Source organism: Lipotes vexillifer, unplaced genomic scaffold (assembly GCF_000442215.2).
Source record: "Lipotes vexillifer unplaced genomic scaffold, Lipotes_vexillifer_v1.1 scaffold24, whole genome shotgun sequence".
Classification (NCBI taxonomy): domain Eukaryota; kingdom Metazoa; phylum Chordata; class Mammalia; order Artiodactyla; family Lipotidae; genus Lipotes; species Lipotes vexillifer.
Genome location: NW_006782914.1, coordinates 2,970,697 through 2,997,704, shown reverse-complemented (window position 1 = coordinate 2,997,704; position 27,008 = coordinate 2,970,697). Strand labels below are relative to the sequence as shown.

At 39.3% G+C, this 27,008-nt stretch overlaps 1 protein-coding gene across 1 annotated transcript in view; it reads right to left on the bottom strand.

Moving 5' to 3' along the window:
- Window positions 1–27,008, bottom strand: part of FBN1 (fibrillin 1) — a 255,338-nt gene that overhangs the window by 57,721 nt on the left and 170,609 nt on the right. Inside the window, exons 32-44 of the mRNA XM_007455563.1 lie at window positions 26,533–26,658; window positions 24,422–24,547; window positions 16,129–16,251; window positions 15,858–15,980; window positions 14,280–14,405; window positions 12,360–12,482; window positions 10,489–10,611; window positions 10,030–10,194; window positions 7,804–7,872; window positions 7,593–7,718; window positions 6,248–6,370; window positions 5,435–5,593; window positions 2,624–2,695 (exon numbers count right to left, since the gene is read on the bottom strand). Of these exons, the coding sequence (XP_007455625.1) occupies window positions 2,624–2,695; window positions 5,435–5,593; window positions 6,248–6,370; window positions 7,593–7,718; window positions 7,804–7,872; window positions 10,030–10,194; window positions 10,489–10,611; window positions 12,360–12,482; window positions 14,280–14,405; window positions 15,858–15,980; window positions 16,129–16,251; window positions 24,422–24,547; window positions 26,533–26,658 (1,584 nt within the window). The remainder of the gene's footprint in view (window positions 1–2,623; window positions 2,696–5,434; window positions 5,594–6,247; window positions 6,371–7,592; window positions 7,719–7,803; window positions 7,873–10,029; window positions 10,195–10,488; window positions 10,612–12,359; window positions 12,483–14,279; window positions 14,406–15,857; window positions 15,981–16,128; window positions 16,252–24,421; window positions 24,548–26,532; window positions 26,659–27,008) is intronic.

The window sequence follows — 27,008 nt, the reverse complement described above, 5'->3', positions numbered from 1 at the left end:
CTGGTCTCCTCACCAGCCTGGTGGGTCCACTCGCTGTTTGGCCTGCTCTGAACTCCTGACCTTTCAGTGTCCTCTAGGATAATAATGGTAACAGTGACAGTAACAGTAGTGTCTCCCTTGCTGTATGCCTGGTATATTTCTCAAGCATTTAACCTGAATTTAGTTACCAAATCATCAGGGCCACCCTATGAGATGGTCTCTAGGTACTCTGACTATCCTCATGATGCAGATGCCAAGTCAGAGCATGGAGCTTGCCAAAGACTGTACAGCCAACAGGAGGCAGAGTTGGGATTCGATACCAGGAATCCGCTAACAGGCTGTCCTGTCTCCCGTATGCTTTTCCACAGTCAAACAATCTTCACAAAACCATTAGCAAAGTGCTTGTTATCCCAGAGGGCCCCTCTACCAGCCCTCTGGCAGAGTTTCACAAAACACTTCAGAAGCAGGGAGGGAATGTAAAGCTTTGGTCTTTCCAATCCATTAGGTTTCTGTTATTGTTGTTGAGATACTTTCCTTTACATATCATAGTCCGGAGCCTCTGCAAGATACTTTGTTAGCATAAGTTGTAAGAAGATGGCTATAGACTTAAGTGGAACTCACAAGAGCTTTCAGAAGAATCACACCCTAAAGCCAGTCTGTTTTAAAGGAGAAATTTGACAGGACATGGATTTATGTTGGACCTTTTTCTAAAGGGCTTGATTTTGTTTGAAGACAAATTGATCTCTTTAATGGAAAAAAACCCGCTTAGAATATCAAAGGGTATATTTCCATTTTGAATACAAGTAATTATGTTTTAGATTTTTCACACATTTGTCATTCATGTTCTTAAAAAGTTAGGCAAAGATATATCACAACTATGCACTATCAGCAAAACGAAAAAAAAAATTCAGACATTCTTGAACTATGCACGGGTTAAATGTTATGAATGTTATGTTCACATTCATTTGTTTTAAATATAAGAGATGTATTTTTAAGTTTAACAATAACAGGCTGGGTCAAATTTCTAGCCATTGTTAGGCATAAAAGAGCAAAAGCATATATTAAAAATTATATTTTCCTTTCCTGTCTGGATTCCATTTGAACTTCAACTTGGAAAAGTTTATGTTTAAAGACAAGATTAATAAACTTGCTATAGTTTTAACCCCACACGAATGGGTTCTATATGCCAACAATCTTCAGACCTTTCAGAAGAAGAATATAAAGCTTAAATAAAACAAAGTTTCTCAGTCATCTAAATATTTTGTCATGCTGGAATTTGCTAACAATAAGTATACTGCTAACTATCACATTTCCAGTTTTCAAGAGCTAGAGGCAAAGCAAGCTGTGAGTCAGGACTGGATTCTGGTCTCAGCTCTGTTATTAATTAGCCAGGTGACCTCAGCTGAGTCCCTTCCCCTGTCTAGGCCTCTGTCCCCTCAACTGTAAGGCAAGGCCTAGCTGATGTGGACTAGATGATGTCTGAAGCCTTTCCAGTTTTATTAGTGGATGATGTTAATGCTGTTTTGAGTCTCTGCCTGCTACCAACATTAGAAGGTAGGCCTTGCTGGGGTACACGCCTGGTCCATCCACAGAGAACGATGGATTCTACTATTAAAGACCACTTATCCTCAGATCAGAGATTCTAAAGAGATGAAAAGATCTGTTTTGGGAAGGGGAAAAACAAAGCAGCTAGAGCCGGGTGTTTCAGGCCAATGCCATTTAACAGGTTTCCTTTCCAAATCATGAGGTTTCTTGGGATGTTGACTATGGAGCCATATGTATTTGGCACTAAGAGAGCCAGGCTGATTGCTGGACCAGACCCTTGTTTTCTTACACAATGTCATTGGAAAGGCTGATGTGGATTTCAGTTTACTTATTAGGAATAAGGTGGAACACACAAAGTGGTGATGTTTGCTACTAGACACAACTGCTCAGAGTTAAGAGGGGCATCTAAGGATCCATATAAATCACACTGGGGAAAGACTCTGAGAATGCAATAGCTTTCCATCTACTTTTATGTTATTTGGTTTTAAACCACAAAGGCATCACTTCCATTGGCTGAACGCTGTGCAATACTTCTGAATCTTGCTTAAGCTTCACTAGCACTGCAGTGGTCTCTGCTCCAGTTACCAGACAGGGCCTCAGATTGGAAATTTTTTTTTTTTTAATTTCACATCTAAAAATCCCAAAGCAGATGACCTGAGGAGATTCTATGTGAGATAAAATTGATCCACCTACACATAAGGATTGGTATAAACAGTCATATTAAACTCAGGTCTTAGTCAGATGGAAGGATTGGGAATTATAGTCAAATCAAACGTCAACTGGCCCTACTCCCAGAATCTCTCTTTGTTGATGCCTAGGGTTGGTTTAACTAAGCTTGATTGTATTTCTGTGAAAAGCTTTCCAGTCCCCTTAATCATGACCGACAAATGCTGCTGCCAATTAGGTGGAGCTACACAGGGTGTCTGTACTGTTTGTTTCAAACTAAGAATCAGAGTTTCAATAAAGCTAAATGGCACTGTTTAATGATTTGTTCCTTCTAAGAAAAAAAAAAAGCAAACTGAGAAAATAACAGTGTGTACTTCCTTTTCTTAACACAAAGGCAGAGACAAAAAGTTCCAACAAAGGCACCATAACTCACCAACAGGCAAACCAGTGTAAATGTCGATGACGAAGCCTGGCCTTTGACTTCCACAGAGTGTAGCAAATTCATCTGCAGTGATTGAACAAAGGTGGGGTGAGTGGGGTGGGAATAGGGGTCAGCAGAGAGAAATAATTAGGCTGAACAAAATTACTTTGTATACATTCTTGAAAGGTATTTACCTGTATTTTGAAAAACTTAAAATAAAAAATTAATCTGAAAATTCCTACAGATGGTGTAAACTTCTCCTTAAGACAAACACTGAAGGAAAAGTGACCTCATGTTGATGTAATAATGAGGCAGAAGCAGAGGTCTCTATATCATATGCCACTCATTTGTATGATCCTGCCTGTAGGAATCTGGGTTTCTATAAGGACGTTGTTCAGCTCTGAACCCAGGGACTGGCATGAGTGCCTCTTTCCACTCTGCATTAAGGGATCTAGGATTTAATGAATGCATACAAAAGCCATTTCCTCGATAGACTGGGGGAGACCATGGCAAATCTAGCTAAGTTCTTGATAGGAGGTCTATTAATGACTAATTCACATCAAACAACCAACTTACCTCATTACTTCAAGTTTTGGAGCTGGATTTCTTTTGATGCTGCTCTCTTGTTCTCTCTCACTCCCTCCCCCCGACCCTTTATCTTTCTCTCCTTCACCTGAATTAATCAAAGTTGATAATAAAGGATGCACTAAATGTCATCTGTGGTCCCTTTTAACTCTGCGATTCTGTAATTGCAGATCATGAGTGTAACCAGTATAGCATGGTATCAATTTAAGCTCAAGATGGCCATTGCCTTATGGGTCAAACCTACTGAAAATTAGTAAACGGTTCCCAAAAGTATTTTAATCAAAATGTAACATGTTCTTTTCCTAGTGCTTTTATTTCCTTATATAAAAAGGAGTTAGGGTCCACTTCCAGCAAGCGTCACGCCAGCTCCACTGACCATCCAGACAAATTTCAGGGACTCCTAAACTGTGTGCAGACTGCACAGCTAATGAACAGCCATGCCTGGATTTGGCCAATATCCAACATGAAGATTCTTAAAACTCAGACAGATATTTCTGAAAGTAAATCATAGTCTTTATCAGAGATCTCCAAAGTGGTTTGCAGGGGATCGTACAATGATCCATCAAGGTAAAAAAGAAAATACTAGGATGTCTATCTTTGTAAAATCCAATTTTAAAATTAATTTGGTGTACATTTTATAATAGAACAGTTTATGAAAATAATCAGTGCATTTCTCAATATAACTGAAAACAAATATATAGAGACATATACACATTTACTTGTAAATACACACAGCAAGTGCGTGTCACCTCCAGGATTTTTAACGATAGGTATGAGTGATCAAAAGATTTGAAGGCCACTGGTCAAGATCAGGGGTCAGCAAGTTTTTTCTTAGAGGGCTAAAAAGTAAATAGTTTAGGTTTTGCAAGCTGTGCAGTCTCTGTTAAAACTACTCGACTATTTCACGAAAGCAACCATAGATAATATGTAAATAAATTAGTGGGGCTGAATTCTAGTAAAATTTTATTTACTAAAATTTGAAGTTCATAAAATTTTCAGGTCATGACATATCATTCCTTTGACTTTTTTTTCCAACCATTTAAAAATGTCAAAATTATTTTTAGCTTGTGGGCCATACAAAAATAGGAGGAGGGCTGGATTTGGCCTATATGGGCTCTTGTTTGCCAATCCCTGGTCTAACAACATCTTGCAGAGTGGAGACAACTCGTAACTCTAAGTAATGGTTATGACACTATTTCCAGAGTAAACAATGGATGAAATGGTATATTTTACTAAAAAAGAATCTTCTGTTTTATGCACTGTCAGGTAGCACCAGACAATAGGTTTAGGATTTTACGTATCACTGTGGGGAATGGAGTAGGTACCACACAATTCTCAGATCAGTACTCTGCATGGTAGTTCATTCAATCTAAATCATAAAGATAATCTAGATCATCATTAGGAAATGATGTCATCACGATATATATGACATATATCATCTACCGTATAAGAACACTGCACCAAAGTTTTTGCTTCATTTACTGCTAAGATGTAAATTAGACTTTTTTCCCAAACAGATAACATTATTTGGATTTTTCTGTATGAGGATATAAGAAGAAATTTCTCTAAGGTCTCAATATCAAGGAGCTGATCTTTTCTGCTTTTCTTTAGTGTTGATTTTACTTTGTGGTCATTGAGACTCTTAGATTCGATCACATCTCTCTCTATATGAGCTGCTAGAAGGTTTAGAGCCCAAGTTATTGTTTGTTGCTGGCAAGTGTGTAGGAATTCCCAGCTTGGATCTTGTGTATTACCCTTGTTCCTTGCTCTGAGTTTCTTACCCTTGCTTTCCATTTGCATTAGGCCTTCTTATTTTACATTTGCATCTTTGTGGGCCACCTTGAATTCTTTCTGGAACAAGATTAGTTATAAATAAGTAAAATTGATAGGACTATGGTTTACTTATTTGTCATACTGCTTTGCCCAATGTTTCCAGACTTTTAGTTATATGGCAGACTTCATAACAATGATAACAATGTTTATATTTTTGTAATATACTGAGTCTATATGTCTGGTGAATGAACCTGGGTATAAATTAGAAAGCACATTCTGTGACTCAGTTTTCAGCTGCAAGTACTAAGATCAACTGTGAATTTAACTATTTGCCCTCGTGAGCTAATCTTTTCTTATGAAGATCAACGATGCACCCTTTTCTTCCCCTGCTGAGATTCATTTCCCCAACAATTTGTGGGTAATGTACCGAGCTATCTTTCCGGTAACGGTGAAACTAAAACTCACCTGTGCTTGGGATGGGACACTGTTCACAGGGCTTATTCCAGGCCCGGCCAATGTTGTAGGAACAACAGCACATCTTCTTGGTCATATTGAACAACAGTTCTCCGTCGCAGGTCTGGTTGTCAGCGTAATAGTTCCTGTAGCACAAGCTTCTCCTCATATCTAGAAGAAAGGAGGAAGTTAAGGGACTGGTGATGCCATGGGGAAATCACGACAGGGAGATTCTAAGGGGATACTTAAGGAGTGAATCTCTTTTGAAGTGTATTGTAACTTGACTTCAATTAGGGCAGGAAAAGCCTGCTCTCACACAGCTCTCTATCGTCCTATGCTGCTACTAGAAAAAGGACTTTGAGAAACATATTCCCTGTTGTTTTGTGCCACAGAACTTAGTCATTATGTAGCTGCGGTGTTAATAAACTTTACATGACTCTCCACCCAGTCTCCTAGTAACAATTCTCCACTGCTATTTGGCAGTGACTTTCTCATTTCCGACTCATGATGTTTTAATACTGTAGGTCAGTGCTGTAAATATAGTTGTAGAAAGATACACCCAAAGTCAAACAAAAGAAGTACTATTAAACCTTTGTTTGGGATTTTCCAACATTACATTTTAAAGAAAACTCCCAACCACCCACACGAGGTGGTGAGAAAAGGCCCAGCTTATGCTTTACAGGGGAGGAGGCTCTCTCAGTGAAAGGGTGGCAGTACTTGCTCTTACGAGTAACGTAATGCTGGGACTAACTGCTGGCTCGGAAGCTCTTTTTCTCTTTGCGGATGAGGACCAAACATGCACTATAAAGAAAAGCTGGGACTTACCCATGCAATTATTCCCACCATTCACTTGCATGTAGTCTGGAGGGCAAATACAGGTGTAGTTGCCCACGGTGTTATAACATGTCCCTGGACCACAGATTCCGGGAGTTTCACATTCATTCACATCTATAATCCAAAGAGAAAGTGGTATGTGAATATGGAAATTTCACTCTTTGGAATGGTCTGGTACTCAGGGTCAATATAAATGTTGATGGTCTTGGAGAAAATCCACAGGGCACTTCGCAACCTGGATAAGGAAAATGGATGTTTCATTCATCAGTGTCCTTAGTCTGTGCTAATGTGTGCATTTTCAGGAGAGGAGTTTTAGAAAAGGAATTTTTACCTTCTGATATGAGTTCTTAATAAACGAGTCCAAAACATCCTCAAACACGTGCAGTGATGGTAATGTGGAGAAATGATAATTCTCAAGTATCTTTCAGGAAGATAGCTAGGTACTTCATATGTTCACAAAATCTCAGGAAGGATATGATATATCCTGAAGCCATCAAAAACTGGCTTCATGAATCTGCACTGGTAAGACAGCACAGAAGTAGGTATATCACGCCTCCTTCCCCATTTTCAAACACGGGGGCTGATTCTAATTTTTGATAACTCCATGGCTCTTAAGATGTGTCATGTGTATTGTGATGCTTGACTAATACTCAACAAGGTTGTCACTGCCGAGGTCACCTAATAAGCCTTTTGGAGAAGCAGAGGAATATTTCCCCTCCAGGACACAGGGAGGTCTTCTCCCAAATCCGTTGTGTGACTCCTGTATATAGATGAAAACCATTTCCCCACGCTGGTCAGTGGTCCACGTGCTCCGAAAGCTAACAGTGGTCAATAGTCTCCATCTTCCCAGTAACACAGGATGAACAGGAGTCATCACTTGCATCATAAAACCAAAGGGGCTGCCTCCAAAGAGAAGCTCATTTAAATGCTTAGTACAAATGATAAGTGGTAAAGGACAAGAAAAAGAGCCCAGAACCATCCAGAATATAGAAGCCACTGAAATGAGACCTGTGCTACTCCAATAAAAATGGCTTTTCTGAAAAGCACGGAAAACTCTGCAGGCATAAACAGGACTATGGCTCAAGATAAAAAAAAACACCATTTCTCTCAAAAAAAAAAAAAAATGAGGGCGATTTAGGGTGTATTGGACATGATATTCTGTCACTAACATGAGCGCAAGCTGCCACGTGTGGCATCGTTTCCTGGCCACGTTCGCACTTAGACTATTGTGCTGTATTGCTAGAGTCTCAGTTTCCCTGGTGACTAATTGTATGCTGGTTTTTGAGGTCAGTTCTTAATATCTGAAAGAACCTGTCATCCTACAAGGGCCACTTACCATCACACACTCGGGTGTCTTCATTCAGGTAGTAGCCCGTCGGACAGCGGCACTGGAAACTGCCAAAGGTGTTGATACATTTCCCGCCTTGGCACAGCCCTGGGAGCTCCTGGCACTCATCGATATCTATCAAAACGACAACGACAGCATTGTAAATAAAACCGAGGAAGTTCCAAAGGTGTGCACTTTAAGATAAGCGAAACAGAATTACCTTCCAATATAACCGTGATAGGGTTGGGTCGAAAACCTTCTCCTCCGGGACAAAGAATTTTGTACTCAGCTATGGAGACAACAACAAAAAAAATCAGACTGAGTTCTTCTGAATCTAAAATTTCTAGAAATAGTATCCTCAAGAGAAAAACTGACATATCCATCTGAAAATATTCATTTTCAGGAATCTTTGGCAGTTACCCCACTCACCTGAAGCAGGTTAACATCTTTGTATATACTTCTCCTTTCAAATGGCTTTTTCTATGTGTGCCAAATGTAAGGCTACTGTCCTCAGTCTCTGAACCTTCCGCCTACTCTCTGGTCTTATGTTCTTATGAACTATTTTATTCTCTATCTCCATCATTATTTCTTTTTAAAGATTTTTCTTTCCCTTTTTATTTTGTAACCATCTCCTCCATTTTTATGTTTTGTTCAGTCTTATTTCCTGGGAATCACAACTTCTCTTAATATTGTTAATCAATCCAAAACCCTTTCCAAACAGAGCCTTAGGAAAAGCTGTTCTTTCTTGGTTCCCATCCCACTTCTCTCCTTCATGACTAGAGAGTTTTCTTACCCCTCTGTTTCTACTGATGGCAACACTAATTCCCCTGGTTTCCAAAACCAGCTTTTTACAGTGCCCTTTGATTCCCTCCATTAATTCTGTCATCCAGGTATTTCACTCAAAAACATTTCTCTCAGTGCCATGCACCAGCAGTGTGATCCATACAGGAACACATGGATAAGAATGACCCGAATCTGCTGTATCATCCTGACAAGCTTCTGTAAGAATCAGTTCTTTCATAATGATCATGGTCTTTCCAAATCTGATAATCCCCCTCCTCGGTTTCTGAAGTTATATGTATATACGCATAAATGTATATATGTATGTATTCCAGTTCTAGCTCTGATCCAGTTTGAGGTGGGGTGGACCTCTATTGCTTGGCTAATCATTGTTACTCAATAGAACTGCCTCCCCCTGCACCCCACCTAACCATCTTGCTTTGATTCTTTCAACATCAGTGAAATTAACTATCCTCCTCTTCTATTTTTCTCTCCCCTTTCTGCAATCATCCACTCCTTTTAAGTCCCCTCTTTCATGTCACACACCCTTCCTTCAAGCCTGAATTAAAAAATGCACCAAGTTAGCACCACACACTGCCAACCACAACTGACTTCCCTTTCTGAATAAAGGAGAGAAGGAGGTGCCTGCCAAGCGTCCATCCCCGTGCTGAGTGCTTTACATGAGTGATTTCATTTAATCCTATGAGGCATATTATGAATGAGGAAACAGGCTTGCTGACTCCAAAGTTACATGGGTGGCAAGTGACACAGTCCTAACTGGAACCAGGTGTGCTCTTTCTCCCACTCATGGCACTGAGTCTGCTCTTCTTTCTTCCCTTACTGAGGTCTACATTGAATTACAGCTCTTATGTTTAGGTCATATTTTGCTAGACTGTACACTCCTGGAAGGCAGGAACTACCCATTAGACTAGAATTAGCCATCCCATTATCCATAAATTATCACCTCTGCACACACAGAGTTCATCCTCTAGGTACTCAACAAATAATTTTAGAAAAAGTAAATAAGTGATCCTTCAGCAAGGAAAGAATCAATACCTATCCCAATATACCCTGTAAGCAGCAGCCACTGACCTTTGCCCCAGAAGCTACATCTGACTCTAAATCGTAATACAGCATCCACTTAGAAAAAAGGAAAGCCTTTTATGTTTTTAGAAGACATTATGTCCTTAAAATCACACTCTAAAGCTTTCTTTCAAGTCATACCATAAGAATGGAATGAGTTTCCATTTCATATTCGCTTAGTTAATTGCTTCTTTTTCACCCAGGGAAACTCCCATCTGTCCTAGAGCTTCTAAGACTAGCCAATAGATGACAAGAGGAGAGATCAATGTGTCCTAATATGATATAAGTAACCTAGCCTGGAAAATCTTCTTTAAAATACTGCTATCTTCTTTTCACTCAGACAGAAATGAGATGTTGCCTGCCCTACTTGACCTTTTAGTGCAAGCCAACTGGGGACATGTTCTGACTTCCAAACTGGGAGTGGGATTCTTCAACAGGGCTGGAAGGACTGATCTCCCCTCCCTGATTAAAGAGTAGAGACGAGTGGCAGCTCCCTCCCTCTGTGGCTTCTATTCTCTGGAGCTAGAAAGGAGAACTGGACTGAGCTGGAATAATAATAATAAATAGGAGGATGTCCACTTACATGTGTTCACAGCAGGGCACAGCTCACAAGGAGTACCCCAGGCTTTACCCAGAGAACAGCAGCAGGAAGCCTTGGAAACACCAACTCCAATTTCATTGCTACAGGCTGTATCTCCATTGTCTCCTCGAGGTCGAACATCCAAATAGCAATTTCCAGAGCGGGTATCTATTTATCATATACAAACAAAAAAGCGTCAGGCAAATTCTTTCTACGTAAGGGTTGAAAATTCAAACCCACTTCCAAAACTGTTTAATAACCATAATTTACTAAGAAACTTAAAGAGTGCCCAAACACATATACTGGGAATTTAATAGAGAGAAGGACCTGAAAGTATAAACCATATTTAGGAAATGTTAAATTTTTATACGATTACTTTTTAAAAATTTGGGAATGCAACATTCAATGTTGCTTTAAAAATAACAAACAGTATGTTTCTCTGAAAAGTTTTTAAGATCTTACCAACACAGCCAACTCGAGTGGGATTCAGCTCAAAATCGGGTGGACAATCACAGGTATAGCTGCCTGGGGTGTTGACACAGTTCCCACTGATACACGTGGTTGGATCCAGACATTCATTAACGTCTGAAACCAAACAGCAAGGGGCAGAGTTATCACACGAGCGGACGCGGGGAAGGCATCACCATAAAACGGTAGCAGCAAATCTAGGGCTCCCAACTAGAATTTTTAAGAGTTTCCAGTTGTAATTACCCCTAGAAATATAGTCTTCCACTTCTGAAATAAAATCCCTCAGGAAGGAAATATGTCATAGTCTTTGGTCTTTTTCCCCTGGAACACATTTAGCATTCAAATTTGTCATCAGGAGAAAATATAACCTTGGAACTAGGAAAAAATATTTCAGTGAAGGTAACTGAAAGCAAAACACTACTGTGACCTCGGTCAACCAAAACTTCAGACACAGGTTTTAAGAAAATATATTTAATATGTGCAGCTTGTTATTTTATCAAATGAGAGCAAGATGTCCCAGGGAACCATCAGTTGCAGGCGACTTCTGCTGCCTCCCCCGCTGGGCGTGCTTGCCTCGGTGCAGCTGAGCGCAAGTACAAACACACACACAGGGCTTAGCGTGTTTCTGCAGGCCTGCTAAGAGTCTCTCTCCCATCACTGATGCTGGGTTGAATATTTCCCTTTCAGTTTCTGTTCCAAAAACATGTACAGAATTCCAGATATTTAAGACACGGGTTTTGGCGAATTCCACCCCTGTGCAATCCTTTTGTCTATTTTGAATACTTGTAAAATATTCAAGAACAGACACGCTGATTCAGAGAGAAGAGACTGGGAAATGAGGATGATACTTTCTGCTCCGGTCCTTTTGTTCGGACCTGGTAACCCTCTTGGAGGTTCTACTGTGGAAAATTCTTTTGCTCAAATCGCATGTGACCTTAGAGGGACAGGATAGACTAACAGGAATCAGGGTAGGTAGAATGATGCTGGTGGTGATTTGGAGAACTGAGGAGAAGGCATGGCGGTGGAGAGGTGACTTCCTGCAGTATGCTAGAGGCCAGCTTGGTGTCATAATAGTTTTTTTGAAAAACCAAGAGAAGTAGGTGTGCTTGAGCAAGAATACCTTAGTCCTGAGCAATTTCAGGGAGGTGGTCATAACTGGAGGGCCACTGAGTCACGGCTTGTTTAGGCAGCTGGAAAAATTAGGGTTTTCTTGAAATCCTGAGCCCGTACAGAATGGAACTTATTTCCTTAGTATCCTCGAATCGAAGTGGACGCTAGGGTGGAGAACTGAAAATGGCTCTCAAAGTCTTAACTCAGTGCCGAGATCAACCAGTGAGGGTCTACAGAGTGCCCGCTACGGCTTTTCTAATTTTTTTTTTTTTAATGTTCCTGAAGAGTTCTTTGCTCTACGAGAAAATGATCGACACACTAGAAATGGGCGGCTGACTTCTAGGTACCGCGTTCTCTGGTGACCACCAACAGGCCAGGGCTCGGAAGGAGTGGGTGTCTCAGCAGAGAAGTTCAAGACAAAACCCATGATCCCAGGGCACAGCCTTCAAAAGGAAACTCTCCAAAAATGTGCCCAAGGAGAAAAGGTACGGCAAGCCCGGAACGTGCCTCTGTAACCATGAGCTTGATTCTGGGCTACTAACTCTGCACCTTCAACTCTCTTCAACTTTTTCCTCTGCATGCTCATATCTAATCAGTTCCAGGTCTGAAGAAATTTATTCTGTGATTCCTAATGCTTCTTCATCCCTGCTTTTCTTTTGTGACTCAGCGAATATCCCTGTGCGATCCTGCAAGGCCCCAACAGCTGGGTCCCCTGGACGCCTGGGAGCAGATTTCCATGCAAATGGATGCCTTACCTGTGCAGTTCCCCCCGCTTCTGTCCAGTTCGTAGCCGATCTCACACTCACAGCGGAACAGGCCAGGGAGGTTGTGGCAGGTTCCAAAAACACAAATGTTTGGAAGAGAGCACTCGTCAATATCTTGGGGAAGGAGGAAAAGGGGGAGAAATTAAATTATTTTTTTGCTAAAGAAACTGCCTAATGTAATTAGGCAAATGATGTTATTATTAAGAAAATGAAGACTATCTGACATCGACCTAGGTCCTTCTCCCGTAGACTTTCAGATATCTGTCATCTGTAAGGAAGTCTCCTAGGTGAGAACTTCCCTTTTCTCAGCCCCTATTACATGCCAAGCAGTGGGCTAAGCATTTTATGTATATGTATCTCATTATGGTGTTTTACGTAGCTCCACATCGCTTTTGGGAAGTAAGAGCCAAACAAGCCAACTTAGACTAAATTCTTTGGTTGTTCTTATCTATACATTCACTGTTTTTGTCGTGAGTTAAAATTTTAAGAACCACAAAGGCTTTGTGGTAACTTTTATCATCAGTTTTTATAGTCCTCTGTGTTCCTAGTACCATGGTGTGTGTTTGCAGTTGTTGATGGAGATCTAAAAACTGTGGAGGCTTTTTCCAGGCCTCTGTCCCTGCCTCACATTAACATGCTGCTTGTGTAACTGGCACGCAGGCACATCTGCAGCCTTGAGACTGGCTTTTAATAGCCATGAACACTCTGCCAGTGATGATTTATATTAAGAACAAACAAACAAACAAAACATTCCCTTATAGCATTAAGGGAAGCAAAACTTTCACTGTGCCTATTTCTGCTCCCAGAGGTGGCACAGTACCTGTTTTCCTTGGATGTTCACAGTAACAGAAGTAAACAAGGCATTAGGCACGCGATCAAGAGCATAATTAGTTTCTTGCCTCAGAGGAATTTTATATCAAACTCTGCCTATTTCATATAAACTGTATAAAGAACATCCAATGGTTCCATAACAAAGAAAAGTATTTACATAGAACTATATGAGGGAATTAGCATACATGTCACAGCTGAAGACTGACTTTGAGTTAATGTCCTAGTAACAAGCAACAACGATTAGTTAAGACATTAATCAGGGTCTTGTTTAAACCTCTACTGTCAATCGTTACCATGTGTTTATTTCTACTGAAAGTTTTTCAGTTCACTGTGGTCACTAATTCTTTTCAATGAGGGATAATGTGCTTAAATTTGACAAGTGTGGGTAAAGAGAAGAATCTTGTGTTTCTTAGTGGGATCCATCCTCAGCCAAGAGGCTCTCAGGACTCTTCCTGTCTGACCAACACTTCTCAGGAAGATGGAGCCTTATGCTGAGAGACATCTTGACATGTGGTATCATCCCTAGGGGCTCCTTACCAAGTGGATTTGCGAAAGACTGTTCCACGTTCATATGTATTAGATATTTGGAGACCATGTGAGACATAGCCAGGACATTGTTCTACCTACAGACAAGACTATCCACTCTGTTGTTAATTTAAAGCCTTTATTTCTAGAAACAAAACCATAGCAGAGATTGAAAACTGTGTTTCCATATTTGAAAAGAATCCTTCACTATCAGGGCACCAGCACTTTGAGCTCTTTCCACCAGCAATGGGGATGAATATGTTGCATTGACTTGGTTACCCCCATTCTCCTATGACTGATGGGTGTACGCTTGCAAATCATCTGGCCAAGGCTGGATGTGCAGCTTATGGCCAAATAGCTGAGATTTTCGCTACACAAAGAGAAATGGTCCAGCTGGAGACCCAATCTCTCCACAAACTGAACTGACCAGGTTAGATGGGAAGCCAAAACACAACTTGGTGTAAAAAACAAACAAATGAAAGGCATCAGGAATGTTTAAATAACCTGATCTCATCAGGCCCTGCAAGGCCCCCCGGCAGCTTGCCCATCACTTACCTTCACAGGCTTTCCCGTCAGCACTGGGCACAAAGCCCATGTCACATTCACAGCGATATCCTCCCGGGGCGTTTAGGCACTGGCCATTGCCACACAGATTCAGATTCTCAGAGCACTCATCAAGATCTACAGCCAGAAAGAAACACAAGTTACTCTTCCTTAGTTAGGAGTTTTCTGATTCCTCAGGTCCAACAACTTTTATAATTGTCAGCTTCCTGAGGGTAGCGGTATTTCATCATAATTTCTACTTGACACATTAACCTCAATTTTCTCTTTTGAATACTAATATTGAATATATAGTCAACATGGGGTTCAGATACAGAATCCTGAATGCTAAATTATCTCTCTAATGGGTAATAAGTCAAGCAGGTCATTCACACTAAGACTTTTGCAAGCAGGATCATCAACGTGAGGACACATCCATGACAGGAAATAACACGTCATGGTTGTGCCTGATTCTCAAGCTTCAGGCTCTGCTCAGATGGGCAGCAAAAGACCTAGAATAGCAACTACAGAGGAGACCAAAAATTCCTGCTTAATCTCTTCTGAGTTTTGCTACTAATCACAGGTGTTAAATATCAAACACATGAACCATACATGCCTGGTACATGAAACTTGGAATATTTTCTAAAAAGCAGTGGGAAGTTTATGATGACAAAACTTCACTGGGTTAAGCAAAAACAATTCCAAGTATGATAAAACTTTTAGTGAGCTAAAACAAAATCCAGATAAATCACTTACTGGCCCTCAGCCCCTTTTATGTTTAAATGACTTCTTGTGAGCAGAGTACTCAGAATAAACTGATGCTTCAGGTCCTATGAGCTTCTATGCTACCTAACGGCCAATGAAAAATGTACCTCAATATCTTATTTAATACCAATGCCCTGACTTAAAAAGTGCTGTCTGTATATACATGGTCATGATAAGTGTATATATCATTTCTTTATAATCATGTTTCTAATCATACATATTTAAATGTATGTAGTAGTTCACATTAATTCTATGACTATTCATTAGCACTGAGAAGAAAATGTCATTAATATCTTGTAAAACTGGAAGTGAATGAATTCCTTTCAAAGCAGTTATGAAATTCTTACTTATACTAATGTGGAATGATAACAACGATGGCAAGTGGAAGAAAAATATATGCTGTTGATCTGATCCAGAATGTCTAATTTCTTTTCCTCACATAGGTTCCTACAGCAAGTTCACACTTGGTTTTAATATGGAAAACAAGTCAGCAGTGAGAAACAGGCACAAAAATATAAAGGCTAAGGGTTATGAAAGGAAGTGTGATTTATTTTAAACTCATGACATCATTAAATACAGTGACACATATATCAACTATATAACTATATATACATCTACATAAATATATATTTAGTTTCTGAGGTCTCCCTAATTGAGTCGGCTACAAATTTCCATTCCACAGGAATGTCGTTTCAAATAACCAATATTTTCTGTTCCAAGTTGTCTATAACTGACCCAGCCTTCAGAAAAGAACTGATGGTTTGAAAGACGTCGAGCACCTTGCTTTTCTGACTGCCGTTTACACAGCTGTTTCCAACACGAGCCTACCTGTACAAGTGAAGCCATCGCCTGTGTATCCTTCCTTGCAGAGGCAGCGGTAAGAGCCCATGGTATTCTTGCAGTCTGCATGTTGGCTGCACATGTGGGTTCCATTGGAGCATTCGTCCAGATCTTAAGAGGTCACACATCATTATGAACAGAAAATGTGACATTTAAAATCAGTAAAACACAAATTAAATTTTTCTTTACAGAGCGGATACTTTCATATTTATAATCCATGCAGTTCATGAGAAGCAGTTTCTGTTATTTTCCAACCCACCAGTGCACTTAATGCCATCTCCAATCCACCCGGGGCTGCAGCTACATTTGAAGCTTCCTGCCGTGTTGGTACATACAGCGTGTCTGTCGCAGTTGTGTGCTCCAATTTCACATTCATTGATGTCTGGAAAAATAACCAGTGGTTTAAACAAAGTTTAGCAAAGATGCCTTTTGGGTCTTTTAAATAACTTAGCAATATTCAAAAGTTGACTTGCTTTCACATTTCTCACAGTATAACATAGATTGGTTTAGCATCCACATGTATGTGCTACATAAATTGAACAGATTTAAATTTCAATTTATAAAGAACAACATACTGCTACGTGCTGTTGTTAACTCTAATTATTTTCCATTATTTTAATGTAAGTGTCCGGCCACTGCGATACAAAATGAAGCTCCTTCCAGTTGAAGATCTTAAAAAGTGAGTTACCTAACATTCTATCCTATTAATGCTCATGGTCATTTGTTTCTATTCCCAATATTTTTATTAAATCAACTATAGAGAAATGATGCACATTGCTTTCATATCTCATACAAAGGAATACAATGTTCTTGGCATGTTAGAAAACTTTTTCAATCATATTCTATACACTAAATATATTTTATTCTTAAATGTAAAACACCGTATTATTTAATCACGCTTTATTTCTATAAAAGTTTTACTTTAGGTATTGCTAATTCAAGCATTTGCAGAGAATATTCCTTAAGGCAGTGTGTGAACTATCTTTTCTCTAGCTAGCACTTTGGGACCCAAGCCTTCTTGCATATTTCCTGTAAAACTCAAGTCAATTCAAGAGAGATTTTTCAGTAAAGGGAGAACCAGATTAGGGCCACATTGCTGAAAGACTTCAAATTCTCAAAAATTCTCCATTCTTCAAAATTCCATTTCCAAATTTAGCCAAGATAGATGCTATAATATAAAAGCATTATAGAAGAGAATATGTGTAGAGAACAAATGTATGGATGCCAAGGGGGAAAGGGGCAGGGTTGGAGGAATTGGGAGATTGGGATTGACACATACACACTACTGATACTATGTATAAAATAGGTACCTGAGGGGAACATACTGTATAGCACAGGGAACTCTACTTAATGCACTGTGGTGTCCTAAATGGGAGGGAAATCCAAAAGGGAGGGGGTATATGTATGGCTGATTTATTTTGCTGTGCATCAGAAGCTAACACAACGCTGTGAAGCAACTATACTCCAATAACATTTAATAAAAAAAAAAGAAGAGACTATAAATTATAAAGTAAAATATGTTTTGTTTCCTGTGATATTGTGATTTATAAAAAGAAGTGTATATTTGGTCTTTGTCCTGTTTCTGGCACAGAACTCCTAAAACCCTTGGAATTTCCTAAGCGCTAAGAGTGAAAAAGGTGTCTTTTGTTATGTTAATGAGGTGACGTTTGCAAAGCACTTAAGGATGGGGGCTGGTTGCCATGAGAACCAAAGGCATGATTAGAGAGGTGGAATTTTCAGTCCCACCCACTACCTCTAGGGAGAGCAGAGGGGCTATAGGTTGAATCAGTCACCAAAGGTCAATGATTTAATCAATCGTGCCTCTGTCATAAAGCCTCTAGAAAAACCCCAAAAGATAGGGTTTGGACAGCTTCCAGGTTGGTGAACAGTGAGGATCTGGGGAGAGTGGCTTGCTCAGAGATGGCATGGAAGCTCTGTGCCATGTCCCCATACCTTGCCCTATGTATCTCTTCCATCTGGCTGTTCTGAGTTATACTCTCTTATAGTAAACTGATACATCTAACGAGTAAACTGGTTTCTTGAGTTCTGTGAGCCACTCTAGCAAATTAATCAAATTCAAGGAGGTGGTGGGAACCATTGGTTTATAGCCAACCGGTCAGAAGCACTCATAACAGACAACCCAGACTTGCGACTGGCATCTGAAGTGTGGACAATTTTATGGGACCGAGTCCTTAACCTGTGGAATCTGACACTATCTCCAGGTAGGTGGTTGTCAGAATTGAGTTGAACTGTAAGACAGGGAGTTGGTGATCATTATTGGAATTGGTACCAGAATCTTATTTCCTGAAATTGATCTATTTCATAATGAAAGACAGGCACTTAACATAACCAACTTTTTCATTAACTAAGAACAAGAACTCCTAAGTATGGATACGATGATTCTGTATGGAAACCAATGTCTAACATAAAACTTAGGTTAAGAAGGTAAATCTTGGCATATGAAATGTTGCAAGAATTTTCAGTGATCACTTGAATAGTGACATGAAAACTAAACTGGGCAAACAACTTATGTTTACACTTTTGTGTAACTTAAGTAACTTAAGAAGTCCAATTAAATGATTTGAAAGTGTTTGGAAACATGCTGTTTGCCAAATGTTCCATCTGAAGTTCTGAAATGGTCCTGAGATCTTTGGCTTTGTTATAACTTCTAGAGCAAACACAAAATAAAATAATGTTATTTTTCCTAAAAGAATATTTTGCAATATCACTAATAAGTATAAAGTGAAAACACGCCTAGAAGAATGTTCTTACAGTTACAACGTATTGTGTAGGTGAATTTTAATGTAACCTTGGCAGCCACATGAACCTACTGAGTTATTAAGGCAGGTCAAGGGAAGCACATACCAGGCAGCTTTAAACTTGTGACTGGGAGCTTTAATCAACGGACTAATTGAGCACGGCACATTCCAAGGAAATGAGGAGGAAGGCCAGCCCAGGGATAATAGTGGTAAATAGGCAGGGAATTCAAGAAAGGAAGCCTGACCTAAGGGCTCCCAGGCAGGGCCACAGACACTTCTTTCTTCCTCAGATAATCACTCCCCTCAGAGTTAATGATGCAAAGGACCACTCTTGCAGTGTGCTGCCATAACGTCCCTCCTTTATTTGTCCTGATCTCTGAGTTAGGTAGAAGCAATGACTTTCGATTGCCTAAGTGATGAAACTTCCAGATGTTAAAGAATCAAGGAATTTTCTAAGTGCAAAGACCTTAGAATTTGACTTTCCTAACCTTCAGTTTCTCGGAGAAGGAAACAGAGGTCCCCAAAGGCATGGGAACTTGTCAGGGCCCAAAGGTCAGTGAGGGGAAGAGCAAGAAGCACCTGGAACCCAGTTTCCCATCCCCTGTTCGGTGCTCTTTGTCTTGAGCCACAGCTGCCTAACCAAGCTGATTTCTTTAGTCACATCAGGACTTTATTCTAAGTCCTGATTAAAGGTCTGCTTTCAAAATCTTGGCGGTATAAACAGACTTATAGAAATATTCACTAATCTTTTCTACTAAGTACAATTTTCAGAGATGATCATAGCCTGTCAATCTAGTAATCCTGTTATCTTTTTCTTTTCAATTTTCTAATGTCCAAAGATACTCTTATTTTCACGTGGGTTTTTTACCTTCCGTATTTAATCTCGCAGTTAAGAAAATAACTGTTGTTTTTTAAAAGGAGAGTCTCCCTCCTTTTTGTTATCATGAATAATATATGAACATAAATTTCTAATTCAAGAAAATATTTGCTGTTTTACCACAATGTTTTCAGGGTGAAAATAAATTATATTTGCAAGAGGCCGTGTATCGTGGGCTTTGGAATAGGAGGGAAGGGTAACTCAGGTGCCCATATTCAATTTTCCATTTTGCGAATCTTTGTATAAGTCATTATCTCAATGGCTTACACTACCGGTATGTCACAAGTGAATTAGAAAGACTTGGTCACAATGTCTAAAGGCATCTCTGAATAAAAGGTTTCTTCACGTGTGTGTGTGCGTGTACACACCATTATTCACTAATTGTTTCCACGGCAGACTTGGGCCTAAGACTTTACTTTGTTATAACAGCAAACAGAAGGGGAAACTGAGCCATAAGGGAAACAACCAAACAAAAACACCATATTCAAACACTCCACTCTTCAATAATGTGAGGGAAACATAGCACACGCTTGCCAAGAACATCTCTTTCTGTACAAATGTTCTCTTTCCCCCACAAGTTTGCTCCAGACAGAAAATTCCTTTTTAAGATTAAGCACAAGCCAAGAAAAGCAAAGAAATTCAAATTTAGGGCTGACACTGCAACCTCCTTCACCCCACCAAAGCTCCCTCACAGAGACTCAAAGGTCCTACTTGCATGGCTCTCGTGAAGGGCAAGGGTGTGGTCTGAGCAGACCCCATGCACAGGTTCTGGGTGTGTTCCACTTGAATCTGACATTCGAGAACGAGACTGTGCTCTGAGCTGCTCTGGCTTCCTCTGACAGTCATGGCGGGAGAGGCTGTGTCACCCACACAAACGCCTGCCTTCCTGCCATCTGGGCACCAGTCACGAGAACCCTAGTCCAGCAGGGCTGGCACACTGTGCAATCTGCTTGGTGAGGCATTGGGGAAGAGGGCGTTCGGGTGAATGGAGAGGCCAAACGTGACGGCTACTTGGATTTTCCAGTTTGGACCCAAATTTGAGCCACGGCTATTTAACTGAACACCCACAGAGTTTTCACAGGCTGACAGCCAGTGGAGAACAATTAGCAATGATAAGGGGCTGGAAGGAAATGAGGGCAAATTTTCACTGAGCGCTGGTGGTTTCGAAGTATGTGATTCTCTTTCATGGACTATACCCACAGCAACATGTCTCGTATGAAAAGCTGAACGATTGAGAAATGGAGTTGCCCAGCAATCCTGCTCTTTTAAATGAAAACAATCCTGATTTTAATTGTATGCCTTACTCACTGACTGAGCAAGCGAGCATGTGATGGTAGGTACATTCTTACAGATTAGCATGAGAAAGCCAGGACGCACCAAGGATGGCACCTAGTAGCAACCTAGTTTTTCTTCTTTCAAGTTGTCTGATTACAATTACGTAGAATGGGCATCAGAAGCCTTGTATGTGTGGGCCACAGAAAAACTGTAATCCGGCCCCCTTAAGCCAAGGATAGAAGAGATGTGTTCTAGGTTACAGGAAAATGTCCATTCTCCCTTCATTAAACTGAACGTACCCCTCAGCCATATCCACGATATGAACAAAGCTTAAGGAGAAAAAAGAAACACTTAACATCTGTGTGGGCTGGGAATGTAAGTCAGTGGGTGGATTCTGAACACTGCTAAAGTGATTGGGGGGGGGAAACATGTTTATTTGTTAAAATGGAAACAATCAGTAATGACAAGGGAGCTGAAATATTTAGACAAAGCTGTAATGGAACCCAGAGGACATTTTTTAAGTTCTTGTGAAACAAAGTTCCTCCCTATGAAATAGCATACATTTTTTATAATTCCTTTACAAGGTACTCATTAAAATATATGTGTACATATGATATGTATGTATACATATTATATATGTACGGAAATAGAAGTAGATATATTTCTCTTGTCTGTCATTAAAACATATTTCCAGGTCTGTTCTTCACTGTTATTTGTTGTGAGCCTTGCTTATCCCATTAAGCAAGATACATATCTCTATTTACATTAGTTGCCTGGGACATTATAAACACTTGTCTTTAACATACTATCACCAAGGTAACCTGATGGTATTCTAAGCTGTGAGTGACACAAATTCTAAACTAAAAGCAGGCTAAAAGAGCCCTAGTTACATGGGACTCAAAAAACATTTTGGCTCAGATTTTTTAAAACTTGTTTTTGAGTATACCACACTTGCTGCCAATTCCTGTTTGTGTAAGTCATTTCCAATCAAATGTGATACCCTTGGTTGTTAATAGCAGGATTTACAGAGAACCTCTTTTTCTTCCTGCCCTAATACACCCTCTCCTTCCATACTTCACTGCAGGGCTGCTTACCCAAGGGGAACACTTGCATAACTATGGAGCACCCTGGTGATTTCTTCAAGCTCATGAACCAGTAAAAGAGCTAGGAATAAAATCCAGAGGTCTACTCCTTTACATGAGAATATCACATACCATGCTACTATGATATCAAAAGGACCATGAAATTCAATTCTTCTCCCTACAGTACTAGCTGAATTTTATGCAATTGAAAAATCATTTTAGGCTATAATTTAAAAGTGGGAAGGGGGATGTTGGCCCTTGGGGAAAGCTACAGAATATTTCTTGGACTTCAAATCCATGTTTCTGTTCATGTAATTTACTAAAAGACTGCTGTTCTTAATGTAAAACTGGTGTCATCTCATCTAATGTGGAGTACACAGCTCTCGTCACTATAGTCTTAGTGTCTGTGCAAACTCAATTATGAAAAACAAGCCTTTTAATATAGAGTAAGATTTTCCTTCTCTAAACTGATTTCAAGCATATCAGTAAATAGAAGTACAGAATTTTGCTAGACTAGAAGTTATGTTTTTAATTAAAATGGCTTCTAGACACTGTGTCTATGTGTCTCATTTTATAAGGACAACAACAGCTACTATTTACTGACCAGCTACTGTATGCCAAGCACTGTGCCAAGGGCATTACATGCATTATACCTCATGTACCTAAAATGATATTAATGTTGCATGAAAATTTAAGCTTTCTTCATGATAAGAGGCCTAAAACAGTCAGTCTCTGCACATGCCTCTGTTAGCAGGAATTTGGAGCATGAAATTCTAGAGATCTTTTTCTTATAGGGAATGAAGACTGTCCCATTAGATTAACTTCTCCCTTCATAAGAATCACGGTTCTCTGGGTTGACTCGCAGTGAGTTCAACCTTGCCAAACAACGGTATTAGCCTCTATTAGGTAAAATGCAATATAGAACTGTCCTACTTTCCCCTGCATTACTACCAGACCAACACCCTTTACCCTAAGTCCTATATTTTTAATGAAAGCTAAAAATAAATCTTGAACCACAGATATGCTGACATAAGCATCATTTGTACCCCAGAGACATGAGGACTAGAGATTTTAAACTCTGTGCCATTTATCAGAATGGACCCCTAGATATGCTTCATATGAAGACTAATATAGTGAGCATGAAAGCATTCTAGCTACATGCTTCTTTTTATAATTTGGCTAGAATCTGTCATTTTTGAACTAATAGTAATTTACTGGTGATGTCTGTATATCTGTATTTGAAACTTTACATAACTGAACAGTTTAAAATGATAATGCATATAATTGGGAACTTTCTTGAAAAACGCTGATATAATTAAGAAAAGGATCTGTACCTGTACCACACTGCCGATCTTCAAATATTTTAACGTTTGTTTTAAGTCACAATGGCTTGCCAAGACTGGCTTTTGAAATTAAAGTCTATTATTTGTAAAGAAATGATGCAGTTACCTAATTCAAGCCCACCATGGTCTCCATTATGTTTTAAATTATGTTATAGGCCATAATCTGTTTTATTACTACTGGTAACTACAGTAAAACTTTATTGTTCCATGTACTAAGTATCACTGCCTCAAGTATGAAAACATCAATTAAACACTTAGAAAGAACAACATTCACTCAGAGTGACTGCTTCCATTTGATGTTTAACAGAATAATCTCCTACAAATATTGTGAAAAGACCTTCTTATGTGCTATTGGTATTAAACAAGCAAAATTAATGGTTTAATTCTCACTTCATGAGATTTGCTAAGTCCCACGAATAAAGACTAATTAGGGCTAAAGCAACTTAACTGAACAAAAGTACATTAATTTAAGAAACTAGAAGACTGATGAGACTTGATGAAATATATGAATTGTAGGATGTGTTGGGTTTGTTTTCCCACATCTTTATTGGAGTATAATTGCTTTACAATAGGATGTGTTTCTTTAAAAAGTAATTTCACTTATAAAACCTTAAATGAAAGGGTTGGCAATGGAGGCTACTGGGAAAGGTCTGCTTTAATAAAGGGATATGTTTGGTAGTTAGCACGTTAACTACTTTGATATAAAAATGTTATTTTAGGGCTTCCCTGGTGGCGCAGTGCTTGAGAGTCCGCCTGCCGATGCAGGAGACGCGGGTTCGTGCCCCGTTTCGGGAGGATCCCGCATGCCGCGGAGCGGCTGGGCCCGTGAGCCATGGCCGCTGGGCCTGCGCGTCTGGAGCCTGTGCTCCGCAAATGGGAGAGGCCACAACAGTGAGAGGCCCGCATAACGCAAGAAAAAAAAAAAAAATGTTATTTTAACCTCATAAAATGTTGATATTTATAGTGTTATTTATGGTGGTAATTTATCTCATATGCCTTTTTATCACAGGTAAAGGGAAAAAAACCTCACCTTAGATCCAATCTAAAGTATGACAAATTTCAGAGAAGTGCAGGCTAAGTTAATGAAAAAATACTATACAAAATGCTTTATAATGCAATTAAAATATTAATAGTTTTAAAACTTATGTTAATCTATAATTATGGTAGCAATCTCTTAACCACTTACGGTTTTATTGTTCAATTTGAAAAAACATACCTGTACAGCCAGTTTTTCCTTTCTTGCCTGAATATCCCATATCACAGTGGCAGATAAATGAGCCTTTAGTGTTTTCACAGGTTCCACTTAGGCAGATATTTGGATTCAGATCACATTCATTGACATCTGTAAAATACAGATATTATTAATGCATATAACCATTTGTTTGATATCACTGAAAATTTTCCCCTGAGATAAAGCAACTACGACAAACAAACAGAAAAGGTGAAATGTTTTCACTCAAAAAAAAGTATATTTACATAGCCCAATTCACATTTACTTCCTACATTGAAGGCTAACCCTGCAGACCTGCTTTTTGTCTGGGCCACAAGCAGGAGGTCAAGTAATCAAATAAACTGACTGACTCAAGGGTGGGGATAGAGCCTGTTTATGTGACTGTCTAGAAGACTTTTTAAAACAGCATACTCTGTTGTAAGATGAAAATTTTAATTCAGACTGCATGATGCCAACATTTTAGTTCCATATCTTGAAAGAAAAGATAGATAAACTAGTAGACTTAGTGCAGATAGTTACAAACTTCACTTCTTTCCCAAATTAAAAATTATCTCTTTTTATGACATTCACTTTAATTTCTAGGACTTCACAAATATTCGGTAAGCGTTTCTGAAAGACACAAATGTGATGTGATTTAAAAAATTTCAATTCTAGACTCTTGCTTCTGGCCAAGATGGAGTAATAGGAACCAAATTTACCTTCTCACCTAAAATAACAACAACAAGAAAGGACGATATAGGCAACAAAAAACAATGATCCCCGAGAGAAAAAACAAACTAGGTGGGTTCTACAAATGCCCCAGATTACTGTATAGGGAGAGTTTTAAGGCAATGGCATAGGGAGAGGGATGACAGATGGAACCAGGAAATGTCCATGAGTCGAAGAGGTGAGGGGGAAGGCCAAGGTAGCTAGAGTTCATAGGGCTGAGTAAAGGACAGAAAAGAGATTTACAGAGAGAGAGAAGGAGAGAGAACTCCAGAGATCTGCAGAGGGTCCCAGTCAAGCACCCAGATGAGTAGTGATCAGTATATTCATGTAAGGAAACTCTCGAATCTGCAGGAAGCACCATCCAAAAGAATTAGAGGGAACAATCATCAGAGTTCCCAGAAGGTGTAGAATTGTGCCTTCTCCTACCAGCCAGACTGGAAAACCTTGTAATTCACAGGGAAGTGAGTAGAGTGTCCAGAAGGATCTTGCCTCAGCAACAGAGAAAATTAGCCCTACCCTAACTGCTGCTTAAAAGCTTCAAAGAAAGACTTTGAAAGAACTGATCTGTTTCCAAATAACTATGTTCCAAAATAAAGCTTAGGAATACAAAAATATTCAGAACCTAGTAAGGCAAAATTTATAATGTCTGGCATCCAAGCAAAAATTACCAGGCATTCAATGATGGAGGAAAACATGGCCCATAATGAAGAGGAAAGTCAATTTATTGAAATGATTCAGAACTGACACAGGTGATAGAATTAGTAGACAAGGACATTAAAACAGTTATTATAACTGTATTCCTGTATTTGAAAAGCTAGAGAAATGACTGGATATATTAAGTAGAGACACAGAAGATATCAAAAAAAAGACCCAAATCAAACTTTTAGAGGTGAAAACTGCAATGTCCGAGATTAAAAATATACTAAATGGGATTAAAGGCAGATTAGATATTACATTAAAATGTCTGACAGATTTGAAGACAGCAATAGAAACTCTCCAAAACAATCCACTCTAGAATTTATTGCATTCTTGTCAGAAATAAGTTTTGCTTGCCTTAAGCAAACAATACAAAAGCCTAAACTCTAGTCACAGCAAAAGGAGGGTTAAGTGGACAGAAATAATGCATAGACATAAAAGAAATGTCTTTTGGTCACTGGAGTTGACCAATGGTTAGCTCAGTCCATACAACATATCTGACAAGAGCATCATATCACCGTCACAAGAAAGTTGCTTTTTGGAGTGCTAGCTTTGGACTATTATTAGTACTATGCTCCTAAATATTCTTACTTTTCCCTTAGGATCTATTCGCTACCCAAACAAATCTTTATGTAATTTAACAGTGCTTGTGAATAACTAGCAAGTTGGAAAATTCTGTCTTTCTTGCTTACCTACACAAGTCTTCATGTCTTCAGATGCCATGAATCCATCATAACACAAGCACCTGTACTCTCCAGGTATGTTTGTACACTGACCACCATCACAGATATTGGGGTTATCTTCACACTCATCAATGTCTGCAGAGAAAACCAACAATGGCATGTTGTTGATAGGGTTCCATTAATCATTGATGAAAAAGTTAAGTGACCCAAGTCAAGTAAATTCAGCCTGCTCGCATAAGACTGTTAGCTCTGAAATCCAAATGACACTTTACATAAATTACCCCATCAGGTTATCTTGGGTAAACAAGGGGAGAACCATTTTCAAGATTTATAACATACAGTTCAGGATGGAGGCCCACATGCACTTAAAAGACCATCATTAAAAAAAAAAATTGCATATCAGTACTTGTGAACACAAGTACTTGAACACATACTATGTGTTCAATAAATTAGCTACTACTAGTACTACATATGTAATAAAATTT